At 50.3% G+C, this 25,853-nt stretch overlaps 1 protein-coding gene across 1 annotated transcript in view; it reads left to right on the top strand.

Moving 5' to 3' along the window:
- The first annotated feature begins 1,193 nt into the window (after window positions 1-1,193).
- Window positions 1,194-25,853, top strand: part of ZFHX3 (zinc finger homeobox 3) — an 88,897-nt gene continuing 64,237 nt past the window's right edge. The window contains 2 exon segments of the mRNA XM_027646877.1: window positions 1,194-3,940; window positions 5,983-6,479. Of these exon segments, the coding sequence (XP_027502678.1) occupies window positions 1,240-3,940; window positions 5,983-6,479 (3,198 nt within the window). The 5' untranslated portion in view covers window positions 1,194-1,239.

Raw genomic sequence — 25,853 nt, 5'->3', positions numbered from 1 at the left:
AAAAGGGATAACGCTGAATGTCACTCCATTTTTTTTTGCTTGAACTAATTCAGGTGGTTCATTCAATGCTGCTGTGGCACATCACCTGCTTTGCAACCGCTCATGTCTTTTCTGACAGGTTTCCAGTCCTCTTCATACTTTTTGTATGACCCGAAGAGGGCTCCATTAGGATTGCAGGGCTCCATTAGGATTGCAGTGTTGGAGTCGTTGGCCAGATACAGCAAAGTGGGTTGCAGTGACAGGGAGCCCTGGATGTCAGCCATGCTCAGTAGCCCAGGTTCATTGGCCACCCTGCAGTCGGCAGGAGTCCTCCAGTCTTGTTGATTTGGCAGAATGGAAGTAGTGGGAAGGGTGTCCTCCTTCTTCTCCTCCTCTTTCTCCTCCAGGACCTGCACACGTTGTTTTCCTCCGGGGGTGAGGGGAAGCCATCCATGTGCAGAGGCTGTCCCTTGCAGGATCTCTGGGAGCTTTCTGGAGCATGGTGGGCTGACCCCTTTCCGATCTACAAGACAGACCCTTGTCAGATCTGGAATTTCCTGTTTGGTTTCTCTCCTGACGTCTCTCCATTTAAACTCTGTCCAGAGCAGAGCAGTTAAATCTTCTGTGCGTACCAAGCACTGTTACTCTAAAATCACTGTGAGTTGCTCTGTGTCTTGAAGTCTCCCACAGAGGTGCACATGTGGTAATGCTGGATCTGTGCTTCCCAAGCCACTAACAGAAAGGAATCACCAAAAAACCTAGCATCTGGCTTAAGGAGCCAGAGAGTATGAGTTTAACAAAGTTTAAAACCCCAGCACTGTTTTGTTGTCATGTCTTTTTTTTGTTTCTGTCAGAAGCTTTTCTGGGATATTTTTGTTTGTTTTCTGAAGATCCACGGCCTTGGGAGTGGCAGTGCAGGTCCTGCAGTCTTACTGCCACCCGCCTTTGGGGAAGCTGCTGGAGAGGTTTTCGCCACCTTCTAGACACCTTCAGTTCACCTATTTTCTTCCTGCTGCCATTGTGTTTCTATTGCTCATTCCCAGCTGTGCATTTCCCAAGGCCGGTCTGCCTGTCCCTGGTGCCTGTCTGGGTGCACCAGACCCCACTTTGGTCCTGAGGAGCAGGGTTGGCAGCTCTTGTAGTGGTGGGGTCTTTATGGGAACGATCTCTCCTCCCTGACTCACCTGCCTCTCTCCTTCTCTCCCTGCCCTCAGGTCCGAGCTGTACCGGGTGCAATGAGCGCTCCGTGCCGGCCCTGCCATGGAAGGCTGTGACTCACCTGTCATCCCTGGGAAGGACAATGGGTGCAGCATCCCTCAGCACCAGCAATGGACTGATCTCAACAGCGCCCACCTCCCCGACCCGGCCGGCAGCATGGAGCAGCCCGCGGCGGAGAGCCGCGGCCCCCTGGACAGCCTGAGGGTCCCCTTCCCCGAGCGCGTCCCCGAGAGCAGCACGGCGGCGGGTCCCGGCGCCGAGCCCACCGGCAAGGAGGTGAGCTGCGGGCAGTGCGCCGCGTCCTTCGCCGGCCTGCAGAGCTACATGGAGCACCGCTGCACCGGCACCCGCCCACCCCCACCACTGAGGGGGGAGAGCGGGAGCGAGAGCAGCGAGGACGGCGAGGAGGAGAGCGACGTGGAGAACCTGGCTGGCGAGATCGTCTACCAGCCCGACGGCTCGGCCTACATCGTGGAGAGCCTCAGCCAGCTGGTGCAAAGCGGGGGCACTGGCGGCAGTGGGACTCTCCCCTCGCTGCTCCCAAACTCTCTGCCCAAGCAGGGAGAACCCTCCGCCGCCGCTCCCGTCTACCCACAGATCATTAACACCTTCCACATAGCCTCATCCTTCGGGAAGTGGTTTGAGGGCTCAGACCAGGCCTTCCCGAATACCTCAGCCCTGGCGGGCATCAGCCCCGTCCTGCACAGCTTCCGCGTCTTCGATGTGCGACACAAAAGCAACAAGGATTACCTGAACAGCGACGGTTCTGCCAAAAGCTCCTGCGTATCCAAAGATGTTCCCAACAATGTGGACCTGTCCAAATTTGATGGCTTTGTGCTCTATGGTAAGAGGAAGCCCATCCTGATGTGTTTCTTGTGCAAGCTCTCCTTTGGGTATGTCCGCTCGTTCGTGACCCACGCCGTGCACGACCACCGAATGACTCTGAGCGAGGAGGAGCGGAAAATTCTTAGCAATAAGAACATCTCCGCTATCATCCAAGGGATAGGCAAAGACAAGGAACCCCTTGTCAGCTTTCTGGAACCAAAAAACAAAACTTTTCAGCACCCTCTCGTTTCCACAGCTAACCTCATAGGCCCTGGACACAGTTTTTATGGTAAATTCAGTGGCATTTGCATGGAAGGCGAGCAGCCCCTCCAGGCTGGGGCAGCCAGCGGAGCGGAGCCACCGCCAGCAACGAGTGTCCTGGCCCCCGGTGCGCTCCTCAACCTGGGTGGGCTGACCAGCTCGGCTCTGAAGACTCCCATTACCTCAGTCCCCCTGGGCCCACTGGCTTCCAGTCCCACCAAATCCTCGGAGGGAAAGGACCCTGGGGTGGCAGAGGGGGAGAAGCAGGAGGGGGGCGACCAGGACAGCCTCTCGGAAAAGGCAGAGCCGGTCGAGGAGGTGGAAGAGGAGGAGGAAGAGGATGTAGAGGAGGAGGAGGAGGAAGAGGAGGAGGAGGAAGAGGAAGAAGATGAGGATGATGAGGGTTGCAAAGGACTGTTTCCTAGTGAGTTGGAGGATGAACTGGAGGACCGGCCCCAGGAGGATGCTGGGGCTGTGGCAGGCAGCGGCAGCAGCAAAAAGGACCTTGCTCTCTCAAACCAAAGCATTTCTAACTCTCCCTTAATGCCTAACGTGCTCCAGACCTTGTCACGGGGCACAGCTTCTACTAGTTCTAATTCTGCTTCTTCCTTTGTCTTTGATGGTGCAAACAGGAGGAATCACTTAAGCTTTAACAATGAGGGCGGCGGAGCCAGCGTGGCCGAGGGCAGCAGGAGGCTGGACTTTATCGATGAAAGTGCCAATAAAGACAATGCCACAGCACCAGAACCAAATGAGAGCACGGAGGGCGAGGACGGGAGCTACATCTCCCATCACCAGCATGCTGGCCCCCTCTGTGAACTTGGGGGTGGGGAGTGCCCTTCGGGGAGCGGCGTGGAGTGCCCAAAGTGCGACACGGTCCTGGGCTCCTCACGGTCGCTGGGTGGCCACATGACTATGATGCATTCTCGCAACTCGTGTAAGACACTCAAGTGTCCCAAGTGCAATTGGCACTACAAGTACCAGCAGACGCTCGAGGCGCACATGAAGGAGAAACATCCTGAGCCGGGCGGTTCCTGCGTCTACTGCAAGAGCGGGCAGCCGCACCCGCGGCTGGCGCGGGGCGAGAGCTACACCTGTGGTTACAAGCCCTTCCGCTGCGAGGTCTGTAACTACTCCACTACTACCAAAGGCAACCTCAGTATTCATATGCAGTCCGACAAGCATCTCAACAACATGCAGAACCTGCAGAACGGAGGGGGAGAGCAAGTCTTCAGCCACACCGCGGGGGCAGCAGCAGCAGCTGCGGCAGCTGCAGCAGCCGCGGCCGCCAACATTGGTAGCACCTGTGGGGCCCCCTCCCCCACCAAACCAAAAACCAAACCTACATGGCGGTGTGAGGTGTGTGACTATGAGACCAACGTAGCTAGAAACCTTCGGATTCACATGACCAGTGAGAAGCACATGCACAATATGATGCTGCTTCAGCAAAATATGTCCCAAATCCAACACAACCGGCACCTGGGCCTCGGCAGCCTGCCGTCCCCTGCTGAGGCCGAGCTCTACCAGTACTACCTGGCACAGAACATGAACCTTCCCAACTTGAAGATGGACAGCACTTCTTCAGATGCACAGTTCATGATGGGGGGGTTCCAGCTCGATCCCACCAACCCCATGGCAACGATGACTCCATCTCTAGGTGAGGCTGAAGGGGTTTCCACCATGTCCATGTGTGAGGGAGGGATTGTGATTTACTTTACTCCAAACCCCTTCTGCACAGACAGGGTGCTGTGTGCCAGACCCCTTCACTGGCTCTGTGGCCCTCTGAATTGCCTTTGTGTGGTGGTCGAGGATGGAGGCTGCGCAGTCCAGACCTCTCATCTATGTTCCCTCAGTGCAGTTTTTTTCTCATGTAGGGAAAACATGTGGCTTACCTAGTACTTTTTCAAGAGTTTTCATAGGGAGCTAATGCAATGGCAAATATGGGTTACTGCTGCCATTTGTTGAATGTTCCTCCTTGTCATGGAAAGCATCCTTACTACAGTATTTCCTGAGGACTTCTCCTGGATTTGGTGAGGAGTGTGAGTAGTTTGCTGGGTGGCTTTGAGAGAGGGTCCAGTCGGCTGCTGGCATTCCCAAAAGCAAGTGTGGGGTTGGTTTGTTTCACATTGTTGCCCTAAGAAGATAAGGTAAGCAGGTTTGAGAGGGATGATGAGTTCAGTGGAAGGGGTGGTGTTCCTCTGCTGAAGAACTGATGTTCTTCTGCTGCCAGCGTGAGAGACAGGATCAGAGGCTTTTGGAGCTCAGAGCCCCTCCTTACTGAAGCAGAGGACTGTTGTGAGAGAGAAGTTGGAAGTGATTTAACTGAAGCTTCTAAAAGTACATGACAGGGCCTTGGATGTCCAGTACCTGCCTGGAGAGTGGTTTGTGAACTGTGCACTTGGTGATTGCAAATCTCACGCTGAGGGTTGTGGAGGGAGGCCCTGCCTGTACCAATAAGCAGCTGGGCCTCTTAGACTCGGATACATACACTGTGAGCTTTGCAAGAAGTGAAGCAGAACTTTCCCATTTTTACACTTTGGTCCAAAACTGGATTTGAGTAGAACATTCATAATTAAGAAGTCCGCTTTTGGTTTTTTCCTGCCTGTTGAGTTCAGGAGAGAGTGATTTAAAGAGCATTTCCTTCTCAGCAAACAGGTTGCAACGTAGGAAACGAAAAGTTAAGGAAATAACATCTCTTTTTGGTTGACTGAGGAACTGTTTACCTGAAGGTTCCTTTCATAGGATTGTTAAGCTGAGCTAGACATCAGATCAAAGTAAAGTACCAAAAATCTGGAGGAGGAGATAAATGTCTTAAAAATGGAAAAAGAGAGCAAGGTGGAGCAGAGCTCCTGGTTGGTCTCTGTGCTTTAGCATAAAAACTCACTAGAAAGTTTCTCCCTCTGCATCTTCCAGGTGGCTCTGGTGTGAGTAGGAGCTTGTTGTGCTCAGTTGCTGTTGAGTGAGCAGAGTTGAGCTTTGGTTTGAAGAGTCCATCTGACAAACACAGGGTCCTGCTGGCTCTCCTTGACATGATCTCACACTCACGCTAATTATTGTTGTCTTTACCTTGTCAACGCTGGTTTTAGAAGATTCTTCACCGTTCTGAACTCTCGGACAAGTGATGAAATGTGATAGTGCAGGAGTGGCACTTTGCAGGAGGTTTTTGTGCACACCATGTTCTGCACTGTTGCTGACTTGTGATGGCAGTGTGGTGACCTCCCCATGATGCTGCCATCACCTGGGCTTGTGACTGTTGGCCTTTGTTTTACTTGCTCACGTACTGCATGAAGTAAGATTTGCTTCTCCAGGTAGACAAGAAAAAACAGAATAAAATGTTAATGCTGTTCTTGAAGTGACCGTGGAGACTTTCAGTGTGGTGCTACAGAATTCTTCATCTGAAAGTCCCCAGGGGTTTTTTTGCCACCTTTGATGGGCAGAGGGCTGGATGATCCTTCAGCAGGTGGGTAACAAGGGCCGTTGCAGTCCTTTCCCAGCCTTCCACGTTGGCTGCAATGACTTTCCTTCAGCTCTGGGGCTGACCGGCAATGCAGAGGAGTGGGCGAAGGGACAGCTGCATGTTGTTTCACTGCGTGTTTGTGGGTACACACGCACTGGGAGCAGCTTATGTTCTGCTCCGTGTTTCTCTTTTGACAAGAATTCAGCCTTTCTGACCTCTTTCTCCCTTTCTTCTTTGTGCAGTGGGTGGAGAGATCCCGCTGGACATGCGGTTAGGTGGTGGACAGCTGGTGTCTGAGGAGCTCATGAACTTGGGTGAGAGTTTCACGCAAACGAACGACCCGTCTCTGAAGCTCTTCCAGTGCGCTGTGTGTAACAAGTTCACTACGGATAATTTGGACATGTTGGGCCTCCACATGAATGTGGAGCGAAGCCTCCCCGAGGATGAATGGAAGGCGGTGATGGGGGACTCGTACCAGTGCAAGCTCTGCCGCTACAACACGCAGCTCAAGGCCAACTTCCAGCTCCACTGTAAGACGGACAAGCACGTGCAGAAATACCAGCTGGTGGCACACATCAAGGAGGGGGGCAAAGCCAACGAGTGGAGGCTCAAGTGTGTGGCCATTGGGAACCCAGTCCATCTGAAATGCAATGCGTGCGACTACTACACCAACAGTCTGGAGAAGCTGCGTCTTCACACCGTGAACTCGAGGCATGAGGCCAGCCTGAAGCTCTATAAGGTAAGAGTTGGCTTTGCTTCATCTTCCTTCATTTTCCATGGAAAATCTATGTTGAACCTGAGTGGATTGTGATCCTTTGGAGATGAGTTGCTCAGAGCTCTCCACTGGGACCCAGTCTCACTGGTGGCACAGCTCTTCAGCTTGTGTTCTGGTAGCAACTGGGGTTGTCCAAGCCTTAGGCCAGTGGGTGTTCATGTCACAGTGATTTAGAGGGAGCTTGTGTGTCTTACAGCACTGCAGATGTGATACTTCTGAACAGAAATTGAACAGTCACTCTTGAAAATGTTGTGCAAGGCAGCATTTGCCGGTGGTTTGTTGGCTCTTTCCCATACAGAGTTTGTCACGTCATGGGCACTCAGAGGCTTTTGCTGAGTGTGTTGGTCCTGGCACTGGGCGGATGGAGTAGGGAAGGGGAGGGATGGAGGGAGTTGCTGTTGCTGTGCTGTTATGCTCTGTGTACGTTAGTGCTGGGATCTGTAAGCGAAGCATTGCTGGAGGCTGGGAAAGGGAGGAGGCTGGAAGAGAAGCTGTGTGCACGTGCGTGGCTGTTCACATGGAGGCATTGCAGGTTTTCATCCACAGTGGCGTTTGGGCTGTAGCTCCCATCTTGTCTTTAATTTTCCTCCCACCTCCCCTCATTCCATGGTGTCTTTATAACCATCTTCTCTTTCCTGTCTCATTCCTCCTGTCCCCAACCCCTCCCCTTGCTGGCCTGAACCCTGTGGGCTGTAACCCAAGAGGAGCTCCGGATACAGTAAATAGTCCTTTCACTCGTGCAGCAGAATTGCTCCAGACGTTTCTATTGATTTTCACTGGACTTAAAGCTTCACCTTTTTCTCTAATCATCCCATAATGGCTTTAGTATGAACAATCAGGTACGAATTGCCATAAATCTCAGCAGCCGCATCCCCTCCGTTCACACGTGCTCTCTTGCTCATTGTCTGCTCATTCCTCACAGGTATTTTTATATTCTTTCTGTCCTCATCCTTTTCTTCCTGCTTTCCCCCAAATGTGCTGAGGTTTCTTTATATACACACAGACTGTACCTTGTGCTTTTTAATTATTTCTTTGAAAATTTTCTTTATGTAATGGGAACTTAAGACTTGACATTGAGCTGTACAGTGCCCACCCACATCACATTGCAGACACATTAGATTTCAAAAACTCCTGAATTTTTTCCTAGTAACGAGCAGTTCCAGAAAATTCAGAGAGGAAAAAGACAACCAGGAGCATCATAGAAGGTTTGCCTTGAGCTGTGGTTGTTATACCTTCCGGGAGGTGGTGGGGAGCTGCTCAGAGGGGGGGTTATGTTTCTCTGAGCTCGCTCTTCAGACCAGGATTGCTGTGACAGTGACTGTTCCATCATAAGCTGGGATCAAGCCTCACCCAGCAGAGTCTGGCTCCAGGAATGGTCAGGTCTGCACCTACACCTCTGCTCTCCAGTGTGCCAGGAGAGAGTTACACAGCTTGGTAACTGGTGGTGGGAGAGTCCCAGTGAGTCTTCAAAAACCCAGCTGAGGAACCAAATCTCCTCTGTCTGTGGAGGTCAGTTTGGGGTACAAGAGATTTGTTTGAAAGCTGTATTGTGCGTTTTAATACATAATATTGTTCTTTTAAATATGCATTGCAAAGGTTTAAAAATTCTATATCCAGACCCTTAATCTACAGTGGATTCCACTAGGGAAGAAGCAGTTGGGGCACTAGAATTCTCTCACTCTGAGGGGAAGAAAAAGGGAAAAAAGAAGAGGTAAGGGGAAAAAAATTCTACCAAAGTTGGGGGACAGGCGCAGGTGCTTGTAATAAAGATTCCTGGAATGTTTCCCTCTGGCAGGTGAAGAGGAATTGTCAGTTTTCAGGTTCCTGAGAGGGCTGGGCAGTTCCAGAGCTGCTACAGCCCTGTGCTGCCTTTGACAACAGTGAAACACCAACTGAGTTTCAGAGTAATGGATTCCCTTGGATGCTCCATATATTGGCCTTCTAGTATGGCTGGATAAAGCCTGGATCAGGGGACAGTGGAGTGGTGGATTGCTCCAGCATAGCTGGAATCAGGGTTTGACTTAATAGAAAAGCTTCTCTCTAGATCAGGCATGGATCAGACAAGCTCCAGCGCAGTTCTCCAGTCCTCAGAGCAGCTGTAATGCCATGTCTCTTCTGATAGCTGAAGAGATGCAGCGGGAGTGGGGGGAGTTCACAGAATGGTTTCTCTTCTCTCAGGCCTTGGTGTGGTCTGCAGTAAATTGAGATTGATTGGATGTTATTTTTCCTCTTGCTAATGTAATCCATTAGCCTGGCACATGCATAATCAGTTTAGAGCACAGTTAACTGGATGTAATCGAGTTCTTCCCTGCCTGCTGGAGAAAATCCTCTCCAGATGCTGCTGGGTGAGAGCGCACACTGGGCTTATCACACACAATCCTCCTTATTCTGCTGCTTTTGCCATTTTCCTCCTAAATCACATGTTATTGGCTCCTTGCATTGCCCAAGAGCCACTTCTGTCAGTGTTACTTGCTGCCAAAAAATGTGATCTGGAGACACTGTCAGCTCATAGTCGGGTGAAGCTTTTAGTCTTCTCCTGCAGCAATCCAGTGCCAGGGGAGAAGGTCTGGTCTTCTGCTGCCATCTTCGTCCTGCACATTGCAATAGCTTCCATCAGGCCTCTTCCCTGCAGGGGGTGAGGGGACAGGGATGGCAAGAACTGTAAGGGTCTGGTAACCTTTCCTTTATTGTTGTATTCTCCCAATTCCTTGCTGTCCCCCTAAAGTCCTACAACTAAACTGGAAATCCTGTTGTTTATCTGGCACTTGCTGAGGCACCTATGCCTCTCCCATGACTGCTGACCTCCTCAGGTAGCCAGGGGGGTTTTTATATCCTGAAGAAGCTAGAGCACTGTTGTCAATATGTGGCATCACGTTTTTGAGGTGGGTGTTCTGTCTTGAGGTAGATGAAGGGTTTGAAGACCCTTCCTCCTGTAGCTGGGGTGGCCCAATGGATGTGGAATGGCTGGGGCTGGGTGACCGGGGTGGCTGTGAGCAGAGGCAGAGACAAGTGCAGCTCCCTGGAACAACAGCCAAGGTTTGTCTCGTCGTGGCCACAGAGCATGAGACTAGGCGTGGAGCAGAGCAGCACTCCCCACATCTGGAAGAGGTCGGGCATGAGTTCCCAGTGTCTATTCCACAGGTGGAATTTCCAGAAGGAATTAATCTCTTTGAGCAAGAGCCAGGTTTGGACATTTCCTACAACTTCCTGAAAATGTCTAGTTCAAAACATGCAGCTCAGAAGAAGTTTAAACAAAGAACTACTGAAGAAACACACTGCTGGCCAGACTGCCAGCAAGCGCCTTCAAGGAGTTCATTCAGTGTCTTCCTTTCAGTCTTTCCAAGTGCTGAGTTCACTTTTTTATGGAATAGGAAGTCTGAAGGAGAGAGTTTGGGTTACATGATGCCCTGCATAGGGGCTCTTTGTAAGATAGGGATGCAGAGTGTGCAGGAAGATGACTCCTTATTATCAGTGCTTGTGGTGCTAGCAGTGACAGAATTCTGGATCTCTGCTGACTCAGGCAGAAACAAAGCTGATCTGTAGAAAGGGAAAGAGGAGGTGCAGCTGCACACCCAGCAGAAGGTGGCGGGTCCCCAGTTTCACCGTGGAGCAGTGTGTCCCATCCTGCCTCTGCTGCAGGAGCACGTGTTTCCTTTCCTGGCCTCAGAATGCTCAAAGCATCAACTCAAAGAAACTTGTTGGAAAATCCCCAAAAAGTTTTAATCCCAGGGGATGCATGGAATATTGTAGGAGATGTAGTTAAGGAATGATGATGATAATGCATTCAAATTCAATGTCCTTCCATAATAGAAACAGACAAAAAGAGCATTTTATGTAATGGCAACTAACTTGGAAGTTAAAACTATATGAAAATGGGTGAGCTGCTGTTGGAGACAGTAAAGGGTGTGATGTGTGTGGGTCACAGAGGAATTCCTGAAAACCACCTTAGGTGTTAAATGTAACTACCCCTGAGAAAAAGGAGCTGGGGGAGAACCCGGCCAAAGTCCACAGAAAGTCCAAGGTGATCAAATAGGAAAGTATGTCATGGGGAGTAGGGAAAGGAAGAGGGAAGAGGCCTCACGGTATGGGGAGGGGAAGGAGGAGAGAATCCTTCTTGTGTGTGTTTCAGAGCAGAACTGTAAGATGCCTCTGTATGTAGGATAAATCCCAGAGGGTGGTCTCACGTGGAGGTACCACGCAGGAAGAAGTCACTGGGGTTAGCAAGGCTCTGCACTGCAGAGTTCTGAAGAAACCCACAGGAAGGGGCAGAGGCTCCTGGCAATAGTATGGGCCAGAAACTGCAAAGCATTAAGTTAGCAAATGGATAGAAACTGTACTAGAAGAGTTCTTAGTAGGCATATGGATTAGGAAGGGGAAAGGCAGACTTTCGGAAGAGAAGGTTCTTGCAGCACAGCCAGTTGTTTGAAGGAGTCAGCCAGGCTACAGGCAGGGCTGAGCTGGTCCACACGGGCGGAGGGTTCCCAGGGCCTTTGCCAAGATTCTTCATGAACAGATCTTGAGCAAATACATGGTTATTGTCACTGGGGAAGAGGTTTGGGCATGGGTAGTGAGATGAAGGATGAGAAACAGAAGGTGAAATAAAAACTAACTTTCCACAATGAAGAAAAAGATTGAAAAGATGCAGGGGGGTTCTGTGTTCATAAATGGTCCAAAAATGGCGTGAAAAGCAAGCTTAGAAATCATATATGGTAATATCTATAATATAATATATATTATATATATATTACCTTATATGTTTACAGGTTTTTATATATTATATATATAGCAATACCTTATATGTATATGGACCACTTAGAGGTAAAGCTATGACATTTGAAGAAGAACTTCACATCTTGTGCTTTCACAGGAACTGGTTGATTAAATTTGGTGTCACAGTGTTAGAGGGATCGAGGGCAGACAGCCCTTGTGGGATAGTCTGGGCTTCTCCTCCTGTTTCCCCCATGCAAAAAAAAAAAAAAAAAAAAAAAAAAAAAAAAAAAAACGAAAAAGGGGGTTAAAATTGCTCTTCCTGTGAGCAAGATATGGAATCATTGCCAGTCTCTTTAACGACATTGCCTCAGTGATCAGTGGGAAGCAGAAAGGCAAGTCAACAACATGGGAACTGTGTAAATCCTCCATTTGTCTGATCGTTGAATACTGTGCTCAGTTTAGCTCATTTTAGGAAGACTTAAAAAAACAAACCAGTAGATGCCCAGAGAAAGGAGCAGGGGTGGCAGCTGGCTAGAATGACTTGGGCAAAAACCATTGACTTTTGGAGTTGGCTTGACACAGGAATCTAGGGTGGAGAACTTGGAATTTCATAAATTTCAGTGCTCATGAAAATGGCTGGTTCATTAAAATACTGTTCCTTTTGGATTGGTGTGAGTTAGTCTTGCCGTAATTCTGCAGTAGGGTCGAGCTGTGAGTCCTCTCATCCCACCACTTGGCTGACAGGAGATGTTTCCTGTAGGACTGCGGTGTAGGAAAACTCTGGCCCCAGGCCTGCTGGAGAGCTGCACTCAGAGCTGCCAGGAGCTGGGCTGATTCAGCTCTGAAATACCCAAATGATGTCGTGGGCAAAAGAAAACACGTTTGGGTTTTGATTTTTATCACAAACTTCCTTCCAGCTCTGCCTTTTTAGGTTCTTGGGGTCAAGTTGCCCACAGCGAGTCTGTCTTGCTCCTTTGGAGATTTAGAACTGTGTTAACCTTTGATTTACTCACTGCCTGCTTTCACTGTGTTTTGGGTTTATTTTTGCAAGTTTGTCCTTTGAAATACAGATGCAGCATCAGAGTTCCGAATAACACTCTTGAGCAACACAAATTGTGCCTGAAGCCCATTTAAATGTCAGTGTATGAGGGTCTTTGAGCTGATTTCCTACAAGGTTTTAAGCCACATTCCAATGGCAGCTTCACAAGAGAAACACCCATTTAAGTTTCCCCACAAAGTTGTTTTTAAAGCTAGTCTCCAAAACCTTTAGTTCAAATCTGCATCCTCTAGTCTCAGATAAACTTATAATGAAAGATGAGCTTATGAACTGCCAGCGTGAGGAGGACGGACCCCTACAGTCCAGTACTCTCGGTCCTGTTGGGATTGATGAGTATTTTAATATAAAAAGCTCTCACTACAAGTTTAACCCTTTCAGACCTCCCTCTTGGGGCTGCACACAGCTCTGAGTGCTGGATTGCTCCTTCCTGTCACCCTGGTATTAAAGCAGATTCTTACCTTCCTTTAGGTATTTAATAACAAAGCGCGTTAGTACAGGATCACAGAACTTACTCTTTCTCTGTGCTCCTTTTTGAAAGGGCTGAAATCAGAACTGCTGAGAGCAAGCAGTGCTTGCTCTATGTTTTATTTATGGGCCTCAGTCACTTAGATTTTTCTTTCAACAGTTTTCCAGTAAGTGCTGAGCCATGTGCAACCATCGGCTTAGTAAAGAAACCGCCCTGTAAAAGCAACGTGAATAACAAAGGAGGGAGAGTGCAGCTGGAGCAGGAACCATGATCACACAGCAGGAGCCAGGGGCTCCCCAAACAGGGAGCTAAAAGCCCTCTGTCAAACAGGGTTTAGAATTCCAAATATTTGTGAGAATGGGCTAAAAAACTCAACCAAATAAACCAAACACAAGAACAGAAAAACAAACGAGAAAAACACCTTGACAAGCTTTATTCTAATCCATATAAATTGAGTTTTCCTCAGCTTCTGTAGCAGCCCTTGGGCAGTGCTGCAGTGACAGGGGGATCTTGGCTCTCCCCATTCACCCAGAATTGTGGGTCAGCAGGGAGAGGCTCAGCACATGGGGATAAGAAGGGTCTTGCAAAGCTGTCCTGAACCTCAGGTGGCCTCTCACAACAAGGTGTCATCATGTCAATGAAGTGTCAGGGTGCATCTGACCCTTCCTCATGTTGGTGCCGGTTCTGTCTGTTTGTGGTTCATTCTTTTATCCTGGTAATTTTGGACCACATGGATGAATATTTAAATTTCCAAGCAGGAATTTTTCCCATGTCAGGTGATGGTTGTTCTTGAGACTTTCAGGGTGAAGACAAGGTGGTTCTGGCCGTGGCTCTGATGCAGGGCTGCTGATGGAAGCCCTGGCAGACCTTGCCATGGTGGTGTAAGCTGTCGGGGACCTACTGTCCCTCCTGTGCCGATGTGGGAGGTCACTGCTGCGCAAAGGAGAGCATTGGAGGGTGAATGTGTCAGAGATGCTGGTCTGGATCTGAAAGATTGGCATTTTTTCTGGGTGATCAGCCACTGTGAGCAGAGGGATAGGCATCCACTTACTCTCCTGTCTGCAGGTTCAGCTCTGGCACGAGGAACTCCAGGCAAGAGAGCTGAGAGGTTTGTCCAGGGTAATAGGCCTGTTTGTTGCGATCTTATCCAAGTGATTTTTGGGTTCTTATCCTGATATGTTTGTCAGGATCTTATCACAGCACATCTGTTGGGGTCTTATTCCCACATTCCTGCAGACACCTAATGCTTGCAGTTGAAGATGAGCAGGTAGGGCTGGAACAAACCAGGATGTAGGAGTGCTGGAGCAAGGAGGTACAGGAGCTGCAGGACAGTTCTGTGCGAGACTGAAGCAAGTGAGTGACATTGCAGTGCAGAACTTAAAGCCCCCACTGTTTGCTGAAGAGCTGTGCTCAAGTAGTTCCTCCGCTCCCATCTGGGTGGTCATGTTTCTCTTTGGGCAGGTTGTTGAGTAAGCTTCCCAGTCTGCGCATTCCCGAGACTCCCTGGCAGCCACACTCCCAAGGCCAGGGACTTTCACTGCTGGGACTGAAGCCCTTGCACAGCAGCGGTTCCAGTGACCCAACGGCCCCGCCTGACTCCCCACACACCCCACTCACACAGTCAGACCAGGTTTCCTCACCAGTTCCACCCCAGATTTCCCATAGCAGTCTCAGATGTCTCATTCCATAAAGCCGTTTATTCCCGGTGCAGTAACACAGAAACAGCTCGAGCTGGTGCCCTAACAAAGGGACCCCTGGGCTTTTATCCCCTCATATTCTGTGTATCTAGTCTCACTCTTCCTCCTGAGTCTTCAGTTCCTGCCCCCCTCTCTCTGTCCATCCACCTCACTGGCATCACCAGTCTTCATCTCCTTTGTTCTCAAAAAGGTTGGCAATTCCAGGCTGTGTCTTTGTGTCCATTCACCTGACTGGCTCACCCATCTCTGTGCCCTTTGTTATGCCAAAAGTTGGCAGTTCAGGCCTCTTGACAATACCTGGACCAGGTGTATTGCTCAACACAGCGAAGACCTCGAAAATGCTCTTAGTTCCTTTCCTGATTGGGCGGGGTCAGGTACCAGCTCTGGCCAGGCACCAGCCCTCCAGCTGCAGGCTTGATGGTGACAAGCTCATTAAATAATGGATGGGCACTCATTAGCATCCATCTCTGACGGGGCAAAGGAGGGGAAGGGGGTGTTGCAGCTCTGAAGAAACCCACAAGGTGCTTTCCCCAACCTGTTCCATGTGACATGGCACGGACTGCAGGTTTCTGTTGGGCTGTGCAAGTGCACTGGGCTGCAGGGCGCCAGTGTCATCCTTCTCTGGAGATAACTGACTTGTTCCTCAAGAAACTGTTGTAACAAAGTCCCCAGAAATGCTATGGAAGCAGTATGGGAGGTTCTGTGTTTGCTGTCTCATAGGGAATTCATTAAATTACAATAAATAATGTATGCATGATACATAACTTAATACCGTAATGTGTTTTTGGTCCTTCTTGCCAGTCCTAAAAATCCTGCCCCTGCGCTGCAACGCACGCAGCCAAGTTCTGCAAGTCAAATTAGGCAATAACTTACACTTGTGCAACAGGTTCTCTGGAAGTTGTGCCTTCGGGTACAGTTGGTAAGCCTGGCTGCAGCTGTTGGGAGATCCTTGGCTCTGGGTGATTTTGGCAGAGAGACAAAGATGAGTGCCCACAGTGCAGGGCTGCAGGGCAGAGCCCAGTGCTCTGTCCCCTCCTGGCACCAACCCTCTCATTCTGCTTTAAAGCAGGGAGGTGGATTCCTGAGGAGGTACCTGCATCTCGACGTGGAACTATCAGTGCAGTGTAGTGCAGCTATTCCCGGAGTCCTGGTTTCCTCTGTGTCCTAGACATTGCCTCGAGATTTTTCTGCCTTGGGGATTTTTCTGCCCCACAGAGTCTGTCGTGGCTCAGGTGGCTCACAGGCTGGGGAGGTGAGGAGCTGGTGCAGGAGGCAGAGATGCTCTGATCTAATTGGGCAGGATGTAAGCACCTGACTTGTATCCCTTTCACCTCTGGGCAGACATGCAGAATGTGGTTGGGCTGATGCACATGCCTGTTTGGGTTCCATCACATTGATGTGGCGGTTGGGCTTCTCTGACCCACAGCCAGTTACTGCCCCTCAGCTGCCTTGGGGCCCCTGGGCTGTCTCCTGCCCCTCTTTCTGGGAAAGCAGTACAGCCCCATCCCACCCACTCGCTCCTCCCCATGCTTGGAGGATGGATACAGAGAGAATCACCTGGGGAAGTTTCAGGCAGCAGTAACAAAGCCTGTCTCCACAGAGGGGAGGCTAATTACACAGCTAATTAATCCAACAGATGTCACTTTAAATGCCTGTTTCTTTGTGATTCTGTTGCACACATCATGCTGGTTAAACAGACTTCATGGACCCCGTTCAAAATGCCTGAGCAGGCTACTGGGAACTGCCAGGGAGACCCCAGGGTGTCCTGTTCCATAGGGAGGAGTAAGTCCCAGGGAGCCCAGTCTGGGCTGTGCTGTGCACACGCTTCACTTGGAGGGAAACACCATGTAGTATCTGTGTTGGGTTAAAAACTCGGAAATAGCAGCTATGAGGGTTAAAGGGGTTGTTTACATTCTTGCTGTGAGTATGAGGGCGAGGCAGAGGGGACCCTGTCCCACCACAGGACCAGGGGAGAGGCAGAGGGACCCCGTCCTGCCTCATCAGTGCTTGGTGTGAAGAAAAGAGAGTTTGGAAACCTGAGCTGCTCCAGTGAGGTCAATAGTTCAAACCCAAGGCTGTGGAGAGCATGAAGCTGCTGTCTGTCTGAGGTGAATGTGGTCTGTCCGGTTCCTGTAGCGTCAGGAAGACTCTGCTCCCTGCTCTGCCTTCTTGAGGGAGGCAAAATGAACGTTTCTCCAATATTTTGAGTGAGTCTTCACTCATTAGGGCAGGGTCATTTCCTGGTGGACACCCAGGAGAAGGGAGCAGTTCCATATCCTCTTGTGGAGCTGGTCCTGCATGCTGGAAAGTCAGTGGTCACTGTGTGACAGCTCTTGTCGCCTCTGCTGAGACACCCCCAATTCAAAATCCATCTACATCTGGCCACCAGCCTGGGGGGGGGGGGGGGCGACACCCATGACACCACACTGGTGTCAGCACTGGGAGTTTTATACGTAGATACTGTGGTATATTCCCCCTCATTGTGCTGTTCTTCAGGCTGGTACCATTCAGGCAGGGTGCGAACATGTGTCAGTCACCTGAGGCCAACCCTGCAGTTGTCACATGCTGTCACACTGCGTGGCAGTGTCCCCATTTGAGATTGGGATTGGGAAACGTCTCATGTCCTGTGTTTGCTCTGCTGCCTTGGCCTTTTATTCCACTCTGATACTAACAGAGTCAGAGTCTTCTCACTGAGCAGATTCCTTCTGGGCACAGTGGACTCGTACAGCACTGGCTGCAGTGCAGACCAGGGCCCCCAGCTCTGTATTTGGGGGGAGCTGCAGGAACAGGAATGCGACCCCAGTGCTCTGAATATACCCCATGAGACAGTACTAGAGGCAGTGGTTGAGCTGCCTGGTTTTGGGAGAGGTACAGCTGGGGTGGGGGGGAGAGTGTCTTCTTGGGGTCTCAACATCCTCAGTGAATCGCAGTTGGCGGTTTGAGTCAGCGTAATGGATGTGTGCTCATTTCCCACAGCTGATGAGGATTATATCAGCTTGGTTTAACAGTCTCATTTGCTGCTCCCAGTGCACACTTGTTTTAATGCGTTTCAGTTAATGAGGTAGAAGAGAGAATGAGGTGTTACTGTTTATGTACAGACAGCCAGGCTGTGCCGAGGGCTCTGGAGCCCAGCGGTCCCTGCCCAGCACTCTCCAAGGGACAGCATTAGCTGGCATTTATAGAAAATTTATTGGCTGTGGTTTATCCAGGTAACGTTTCTCCCAGTGGTGCACATTTCCCTCTCCCGCCTTCCTTATACTTTATTGCAGGCTACAAGACGTTGCTAGCAGCCTGTCTGTGGGCAGGGGATGTCAGCATGCTGAGGGGGCCAGTGCTGTGTCTCACAAAATTTGATTTTGACACGGGCAAAGCTGCTACCATCTACCTGGAGTAAAAAGCTCACATGTGCCCTGGAGGGGGTTTGTGGCTGGGACACTCCATACCTCCCTTGTTCCCCTGATGCAGTGCTGGCAGGTCCCAGCAGGGTCAGGGCCATGTGGTGTCACGGACTGGGTGAGTTCGTTCTTTCACTGGTGCCCTTGGAGGGCTCACCCAGTGTGTCCCTCTGGAGGAGAAGGTGTGCCATGCCCTGGTGTGGTAGCGGCCACCAGTGCCCTGACCTCGGGGACTCTGACTTCCTGAAAAACCGGTTGTCCTTGTGCTGATGGTGAATATTTGCTATGGGGTGGGCTGGAGCTGCACTTGTTGGAGCAGCATCCCACATCCCGTGCCCAGTGCGGATGAATGGTTGAGGCCGCTGCCTCCATGCTGGCCGAGGGCCAGGCTGGCACCGGGGCTGACAGCAACCAGAGGCCCTGCACACAGCACCGCTTTGAAGGTGGAGCTGCTGTTGGTTTAAGCGGGAATTAAACAATTACCGCGTCTTAGTTCTCCCCACCTCCAGTGGATTGACTCTATAAATTGTCAGCCTGTTGACATTTTAATGTGAATTATGTCATATGGTATCCCCTTTGATTTCAACATGCCTCAGTTTGTAAATACACGAGCCTCTCAAAGGGCTGTGGTTAGCGCACACGCGGGAGGCCTCGGGGGTTTTGGTGGGGAAGGAGCACGGTGCTTGTCTCCCAGCAGCAGCAAGCGTGCCTGGCACAGGTCTGCAGCTCCGGCACCAGGCTCAAGGCGTGCACAGCCACGGCCGCCTCAGAGCACCCACGGCTGTGGGCTCGGACAGCCCCAGAGACCCCGCAGAGTCCTGCGTACCCTGGGTCCCTCTGCCTGCGACTGCTTCCCTCCCCCTCCGTGGGGCAAGAGCTGGCCACGTCTGCGAGGGACTTCTCTGCTCCCCATTCCTGGTGTCTCCAGGAGCTGTGTCTGTCACCATGTCTGGTTCCTGCTGGGTCTCCTCCCGCCCCCCAGCCTGTGCTGCAGAGAAACTCCTGATTCAGCAGGTCCTGACAGTTTGGATCAGCCTTCCATTCCAGTTTTTTTGAAAACTGGTCCAGAGGATTGTTGTTATCTTCTCATGTGTGCCAGTGGAAAGCATGTCCCTAGGCAGGGTCAGCAGAGGGCAGGGTGCAGGGGCAGAGATGCCTTCATGCCTTCAGGTGAAACTCAGCACAGAGTCTCCAGCACAGAGCCAGAAGGTGTCCCAGTTTGAGAAATCTGTTTTCCATCACGGCACCCACAGCATTCATGGGACTGTTCCATAACTCTGGGGTGTTACCTACAGATGTGTTGTGTTAGGGCTGTGGGGATGGCTGCAGGTGCAGGTGCTGTGGTACCTGCTGCTGAGTCCAGGACCCACCCGTGGATGAAGGACAGTACCTAGCTTTGGCTTTTGATCACCAGCATCATTGCCGGAAATGGAGCAGATGCTGGAAGTCCTTTCTCCCTTTCTGGAGAAGGGACTGCCTGTCCCAGAGCAGCTTCTTGGGCACTCTGTGACCCTGGGTGGGAGAGATTTAAAGGCTTTGGAGTCCTGTAGATGGTGTTTTCATGTCATGGGGGCTCTGTCACGGACAGGTCTGGTTGCCTCTGTGTGTTTCTTATGGTCCCACAAAGCAGGAACCTTGCTTTTGTGTTTTTCATACCTCCTTGGCTCTGACCTGGATTTTCTGGTGCATGCACTGCAGTGCCCAGATAGGCCTATCAAAGTGTCTGACTCTGGGCTGGACAGGGGGATTAGCCAGAAATGAGAATCTTGGGGCTGCTGGAGTAACCAGAGTTACACATGCAATTTCATAAACAGGGTTTAGAAATCTGTCATCTCCTTACACTTCTCTAATGTGAGTGGACGCTCCTCCCAAAAAATGGTTTTGCTGCTTCCGTTTTATTTCTAAATTGGAGTGGTTGGTACATGCTCCTAATGCTGATCAGAGCTGCCTCTGTGGTATTTATCGTTTACCCTTTGTGTGTCTCTGCAGACTGTCCATGGGATTGCAGATCCAGAATTGCTAAAACCAATAAATACTGTGCCTGGCTTTTCCCAGGAGTTTCTGTACCCGTGTAGGCAAATGCAGGTGGATGCAGATACATGTGAACAAAGGAAGCACCAAAGCACAGAGACATTTATCATCTTAGGTTTGCTCTGTTTGCCTCCCATTCCACACACTCTATGTTTTCCATTGTTGTAGTCTGTCTTGGAGGGAACAGCTACAGCCAGTGCTCAGAGCCATTCTGGTCTCTTGTAGATCCCTCTGCAGAATTATACTACAGTTGAATTGGGTTTTAGGTACACACAGAAAATTTAGAGCAGCAAACCCAACCGTTCATAGGCTGCAAACTGCTTGGAGGCTGCGTAGGGAATCCGTGAGTCAGACAGTTCTGCTGCTGTGGATTGCTGTGGGCCATTGACATGTCCTTCCTCGTGGAAACCAGGTGTGCTGGGAACAATTGCATGCCCAAGGACTGGAGAGGTCTCCTGGTTAAATTTGGAGGAGGCTGTGTTCTGAAGGCCTTTCGTGCCCAAGAACTTAGTAGGTTTCTTTACAGAGTAGTTGCTCAGGAGCGTAGGGCAAGGAGAAATGGCCTGAATTTCTGTACACAGTTTTTAGGACACATTAGTGTCTGGTGGGTTCATGAAGCCCTCACAGCCATGTAGAACATAGGAAGTAGCAGGTTGCCTTAATTCAGCCCTTTGTGTGCAGATATTATTTTAGTTCTTAATTATAAGTAGTCCCATACATATTTTTGCAGCAGGATTCTTGCCTCATTCTGTGAGTAATTATTCCATTTCTTTTTATCTTCCTCTTTCATTACATTGCCCCAGGCTTTGTCTAATACAATCCAAAGCTTTCACTGAATGAAGAATTATTTATTTTCTCATGGGCATTTCCATGGTGCTCTGTGTTCTGTTTGTGTTTCACAGACACTTAATGAACTCACCTTCATAGCGTTGTCTGAAATCAGCTGGTGCTCCTGTCCCTGTGTTCAGGGTAGGCTGATGCACAACATCTGCCTCAAAAGTTGTGCTCTGGCTGCCCAGCTTGGTGCCCAGCCCTGCAGCCTGCACCTCTGGAGAAGGGCTGTTCCACTGAGGGTGCATTCCCTGGCTGTATCGGTTTTAATCTCACCTTCAAGACTCAAGCAATATTTTTATATATATATATGTATTTCCTCTTTCTGCTTCCATTCTGTCATACTAGTCTATTGCACCTTCCTTTGCTTCTCCCTTCTCCCATATCCCTGCTCTTGAAAATCCTTGCTGTGGACTGTGGGCAAAGGATGAGCTGGGTCTCTTGTTCCTCTGTTGGCATCCCTGTTGGCTTCTGTGCCAGGAGGCTGTGTCCTCCATCTCTTCCATATTGATATTCTTTGATTTATGGAGAGGATTTAAAAATTGTCTTGTGTATTGTTATTGTTATTGTTGGTTATCAGCTGGGAGTCAGGGTGGTGCAGCGCTGTAGGAAGTTATAAAGAAATGATAGGAAAACAAGGAAAGCTTCATTTCATCACAACTTCTTCAGAGATGGATGAAACAATAAATCCTGGGTGAAGGGAGTTAATCTGTGTCTGTAGTGTTTTATTAAATAATGTGAGCTCAGGGTAAGTTTCCCACATGGTTTCATGGTGCATTATTACAACAGTCCCTCACTGTGCATGGGGATCCCCTCCTGTCCCTCCAGTCCTTCCATGCCTCCAGAAGGACCTCACTTCCACAGCGCTTCTCTGACTCACTGCTGGGGTTCTACCTGCAGTTGATGGGGCACCTGGAGCCAAGGCAGGATGGAAAGGGACTGGCATACCTGGGTGCACTTGGCTGGCACACCTCTGCTTCAGGGCATGGGGAGGAGCACAGTGGTGTCAGATAGTCCTCAGGCTTTTCCTTTAGAGACCAGTGGTTCTTTTCCAAAAGACTTAATATGGGAAAAAGTAGCATTTCAATTGAAATTCTTAAAGCTGGCTCCACACATAGAGAGAGTTTTGGGTGGTTAAGTCTGAGCTGCGTTACCAACATAAGACCAGATGTGTGTTGAGTCGGAGCCTCCTTGGAGAGCCCTCACATGTAATGTAGGGATTGTTCCCATCGCTGCTGGAGGAAATAAAACATCAGTGCTATGGAGAGTCTTAGCCTGGGTCTGTGTTATGGAAAGCCTTTTTCAATCACTCAGCAGCTATATAATTACAATATGGGCAACAGATTTTGATCCCGCTGTCTTTCCAGGTTCCTCCCAGCCCTTTTTATTACATAATTTGCCTTTTATCCGGTGCTTTTCCATATTCCCAGGCTCCTCTAGTTCACCTGAGTGTTCACAGCTTAAAAACTCACACTGAACTGATTATTTTCAAGTAGATGTACAAAATATGTTAAAAAGGTCTGGGCAGTGACATCATGGGTTCTGCTTGTGGTTACTGTCTTGTCTTCACCTTCAGCTGTTCTTACCCTCTTTCTTTTCATAACCCTGGAAAAGATGAGGCTCCTTGAATTCCTCAGCTCCTTGCTGTCCCAGAACTGAGAAAGGAGTGGGCTGGAAGCCCTGAGCTTCTTCCTTGGTGACGTTGCTGCATTATGGCACAAATTTACTTGCTGTTTTTTTCACTCCATGCTGTTGCTGTCCGAACAGTGCCTTGCAGACAGAAGTACAGCTTTTCTGACAGATTTCTTCAGGGATGACAGCATCCATGGAAATATAAAGTGATGAAACTGTACGCTTTTCTGAGGAGCAGAATGTCCCCAGTTCAGGTTTTTGGTTAAGTTGCAAGAGGAGCTCCACCCTTCACAATTCTGTGCTGCTCTGCAGGAGCTGCTGGGTGAGGCTGACTCTGGATGACATCCCTCACATCCTCCCTGACAGTGGGAGAGGTCACTTTGTGTGAAGTTTGTTTGTTTGTTCCTGTTGGTCAGAGGTGCCCAGGTGAGCAGCAGACATGCCTTGCAGGGCTGTTGTGGGTCCCATGGCAGAGCCACAGCTGGGTGGGAGCATGCAGGGTTGAGGGCAGCACTTACCAGGCCAGCTGATAGGAAATGTACTCTCGTTGTGCTTTGGTTTTAGCACTATAATTAGCAGGATCGATACTCACACTCCTGTGTGCATCTCCATGTACAGCAGCACTTGCGCCAGTGTCTCCCACGGGGAGTTTCGGGGATCTGGAAAATTCTCTGAAGTTGAAGTTGCCCAACAGTGGATCTGTTGTGCTGGCAGCTCTGGTAGCACAGTCACGGAAGAAGAGAAAGTTTGATACTGTAGGAGGAGCCCAGGTGCAGTCAGGCCTATCCCTTTTCCCCCTCTCTGGGCTGCTCAGCGAGCACACGGCATAGTGTCCAGGTGTGCAAGGGATACCCGTGCTACCAGAGTTAGGTACTACAGCTGAAGAACGGCATCTGGCCACTCCCTCACCTCTCTTGGCATCTCTTCCCTCCCTCGAGAGGTTTCCAGCTGGCATCCCACTGTTCTTCCCCAGGGCTGGAAGGCACAGCTGGGCCAGCGCTGGCTCCACCATGGACTTTGTCCTTCCTGGAGTCCATGGAAGGAGTCTTATCAATCCTCTTGGCTTTCAGTGGTCCCACACAGATTTACATCTTTGGGGATCTCTTCTAAGGAATAATTAATTAGTGCCTTCAGGTCTGTTGCACAGTTAAAAAGGTGGGGGATGCGAATAGAAGTTCAAGCTTTCTTGGCTTATGCTTTCTGTTAACCTCTGTCGTTCTCTGCGCGCGGACCCTGGGGAACTGTGGGTGTGTGGGGATGCTGCTCATCACGGGCGGCATAAACAATGTCCTCGTTAGGAGCTGCTCCAAGACCCCGTGAAGAAGTTGGCTGCTGGAGCCAAACAGGAGCTGGGACTGTGCCTCCCCCTGGGCTTTAGCCCCTCCTCATTAAGCAGGTCCAGGCTATTGATTGGGAGCTTGTGTTTGGAAGAGTCTTACTTACTCCATGCATTATCTTGACAGATTGATCAGACCTGATTGAGAACCTCTTAAAGGAGCGAACAGCTGTAATGGGAAAGTTGGACTCTGTCATCCGTTAGGATGATTCTGGGAGCGAGAAGAACGAGGCTGACATCTTGGAGCAATTGTATTTACAATTAACATGGCTGAAAACGATTGCCTCTATTGATCCCTCCTTCCTGCAATTACAGCCCCATTGTTTACATTCCAGCACTTCGGTTATAAAAAGGAAATTCAATAATTATTGCATTATTTAAAGTTAAAGTGCCACAGAGTTTGCTGGCTACGCTTGCTGGTTGATTTAACATTCAGTAAAATCCATGCTGAGCTCTCCATCCTTAGGCTGAGCAATATTTGGCTTTTAATGAGACTTCAAGGGCTGGTGGAGCAAACCCAGTTTGCTGGGTGGCTTTTGGGGTCGTGTATGGGGGAACCCAAAAGCCTCACAGCACAGTGAGCACCAGGCTCATGGCTGGCAAGGAGAGCATCTGTGGCATTCACTTAACACCGGGCAGGGCTGGAGGGCTTGGAAAATACAGATCCAGGGAGGTGTAGGGGTGGGCTGTTAATGGGGGCATTTGGGACTGTTCTTCAAGGCCTTTCTGTGTGACCTGGGGACTTGGATCAGTACCTGTGGCAGGAGGGAGTGCTACATTTTTGGCCTCTTGGAGATTAAAATGAGGGTCAGAGACCATTCACCACAAGCCGAGCTGCAGAAACTTGGGGGCACATAAGCCCGAATCCCACCGCTGGCACTGCGCTGCAGAGCTGTGATGCACAGAGCTGGGAGGCTGGGGGAGGGAATGGTTTGTAACACTGCTCCTTTGGAAGCAGTGAACAATTCAGGATGTCAGTGGATACAAAAGAGCAGAAGTTCAGCTTTTGAACCTGCTGGATGCAGAATCAATTTTCCCCCCCTTTCAGAGGGCGGGGGTGACTGCAGGCTCTCCAGCCCTCCCTGTGCACAGGCAGCGGGTGTCCCGCTGTGTGCCGTGGCCGCCTGCGGCTCCTCGGCTCCAGGAAATTCCAACCAGGGCTGCAGGTGTGAAAGGAGAGCAAGACGGATAGGCTAGCCCTGACTTTTATGAAGTACTTGGAACAGAGCAGGATCAGACAGCTGCATCCACATGACTTTCATTAAAAATTCAGATTCTTCTCTTGCAGAGCTGTGTGATTTATCTTGTGCAGCAGATCAGAGGCACACGGGGGCCAAGAGATGCTCGTGAGGCCTCTGAGGTCTGCGGCGGGGTCGGGTCCCTTTCCATGGTGACCCATAACCCCTCTCCAGCTCTGCTGTAAGGGTCATGTCCTGTCCCTCTCCCCAGGGGTGTGTTGTCACAGGTATGGTCCTTGCTGGCACCTGAAACGCTTCCTACAAGCCTGTGACTAATTACTCCTGTCTGACTTCACCCCGAGGAAGAGTCAGTCTATGCGCGTCCTCCTGCCCTGCAGATGTGCTGGTGGGGTTGAAGTGACTCCAGCACCTCCCAGGCTTGGGTCAACCTCTCTGAATAACTGCTGAGGTGCTCCCTGACTCCGTGTGCTGGTTCTGGTCACTGTGCTGCACAGACATCAGTTCTTGCAGGAGGAAACCTGGTGCATGTCTGCAGAGCTGCTCCTTTCCGTGGCTTTTGTGACCCTCCAGCAGATTTTTGGCTCCTTCGTCCTCAGCTGCGTATGTCAATTGTTTGAAATCACTAACTTTACCCACCCTAACGGAGCTCAGAGGTAGGAAGAGTGTTACATGTGGAGAAAACCTCCTCCAAAAAAGCTGAAATCTGACAACTGTTTTTTAAAGAAGCTCTGGGTAGTGGAGTGGCCTCTGGTTTCACAGCAGGGTGTCCTGTGATGTGAGAGCGCTCAGAAGTGATGTAGAGGAGGTTTCTCCAGACTGTTTATCAGTGACCCACACACCACCTGGCCATATGGAGCGGTCAGAGTGGTGAGGAAGAGGATGTTTGTGCAAGCAGGAGGATGGAGGACTGGCTGGGGCATCCCCAACAGGCTTTGTGCAGCCCTGGGGTGCTCTCAGCTGAGGATCCGGGGGGCTGTGGCTGAC

Source organism: Corapipo altera, unplaced genomic scaffold (assembly GCF_003945725.1).
Source record: "Corapipo altera isolate COAL_440 unplaced genomic scaffold, ASM394572v1 62, whole genome shotgun sequence".
In the NCBI taxonomy this organism is placed as follows: domain Eukaryota; kingdom Metazoa; phylum Chordata; class Aves; order Passeriformes; family Pipridae; genus Corapipo; species Corapipo altera.
Note: the sequence above shows the minus strand (reverse complement) of the source record. Positions and strands in the feature narration are given on the sequence as shown.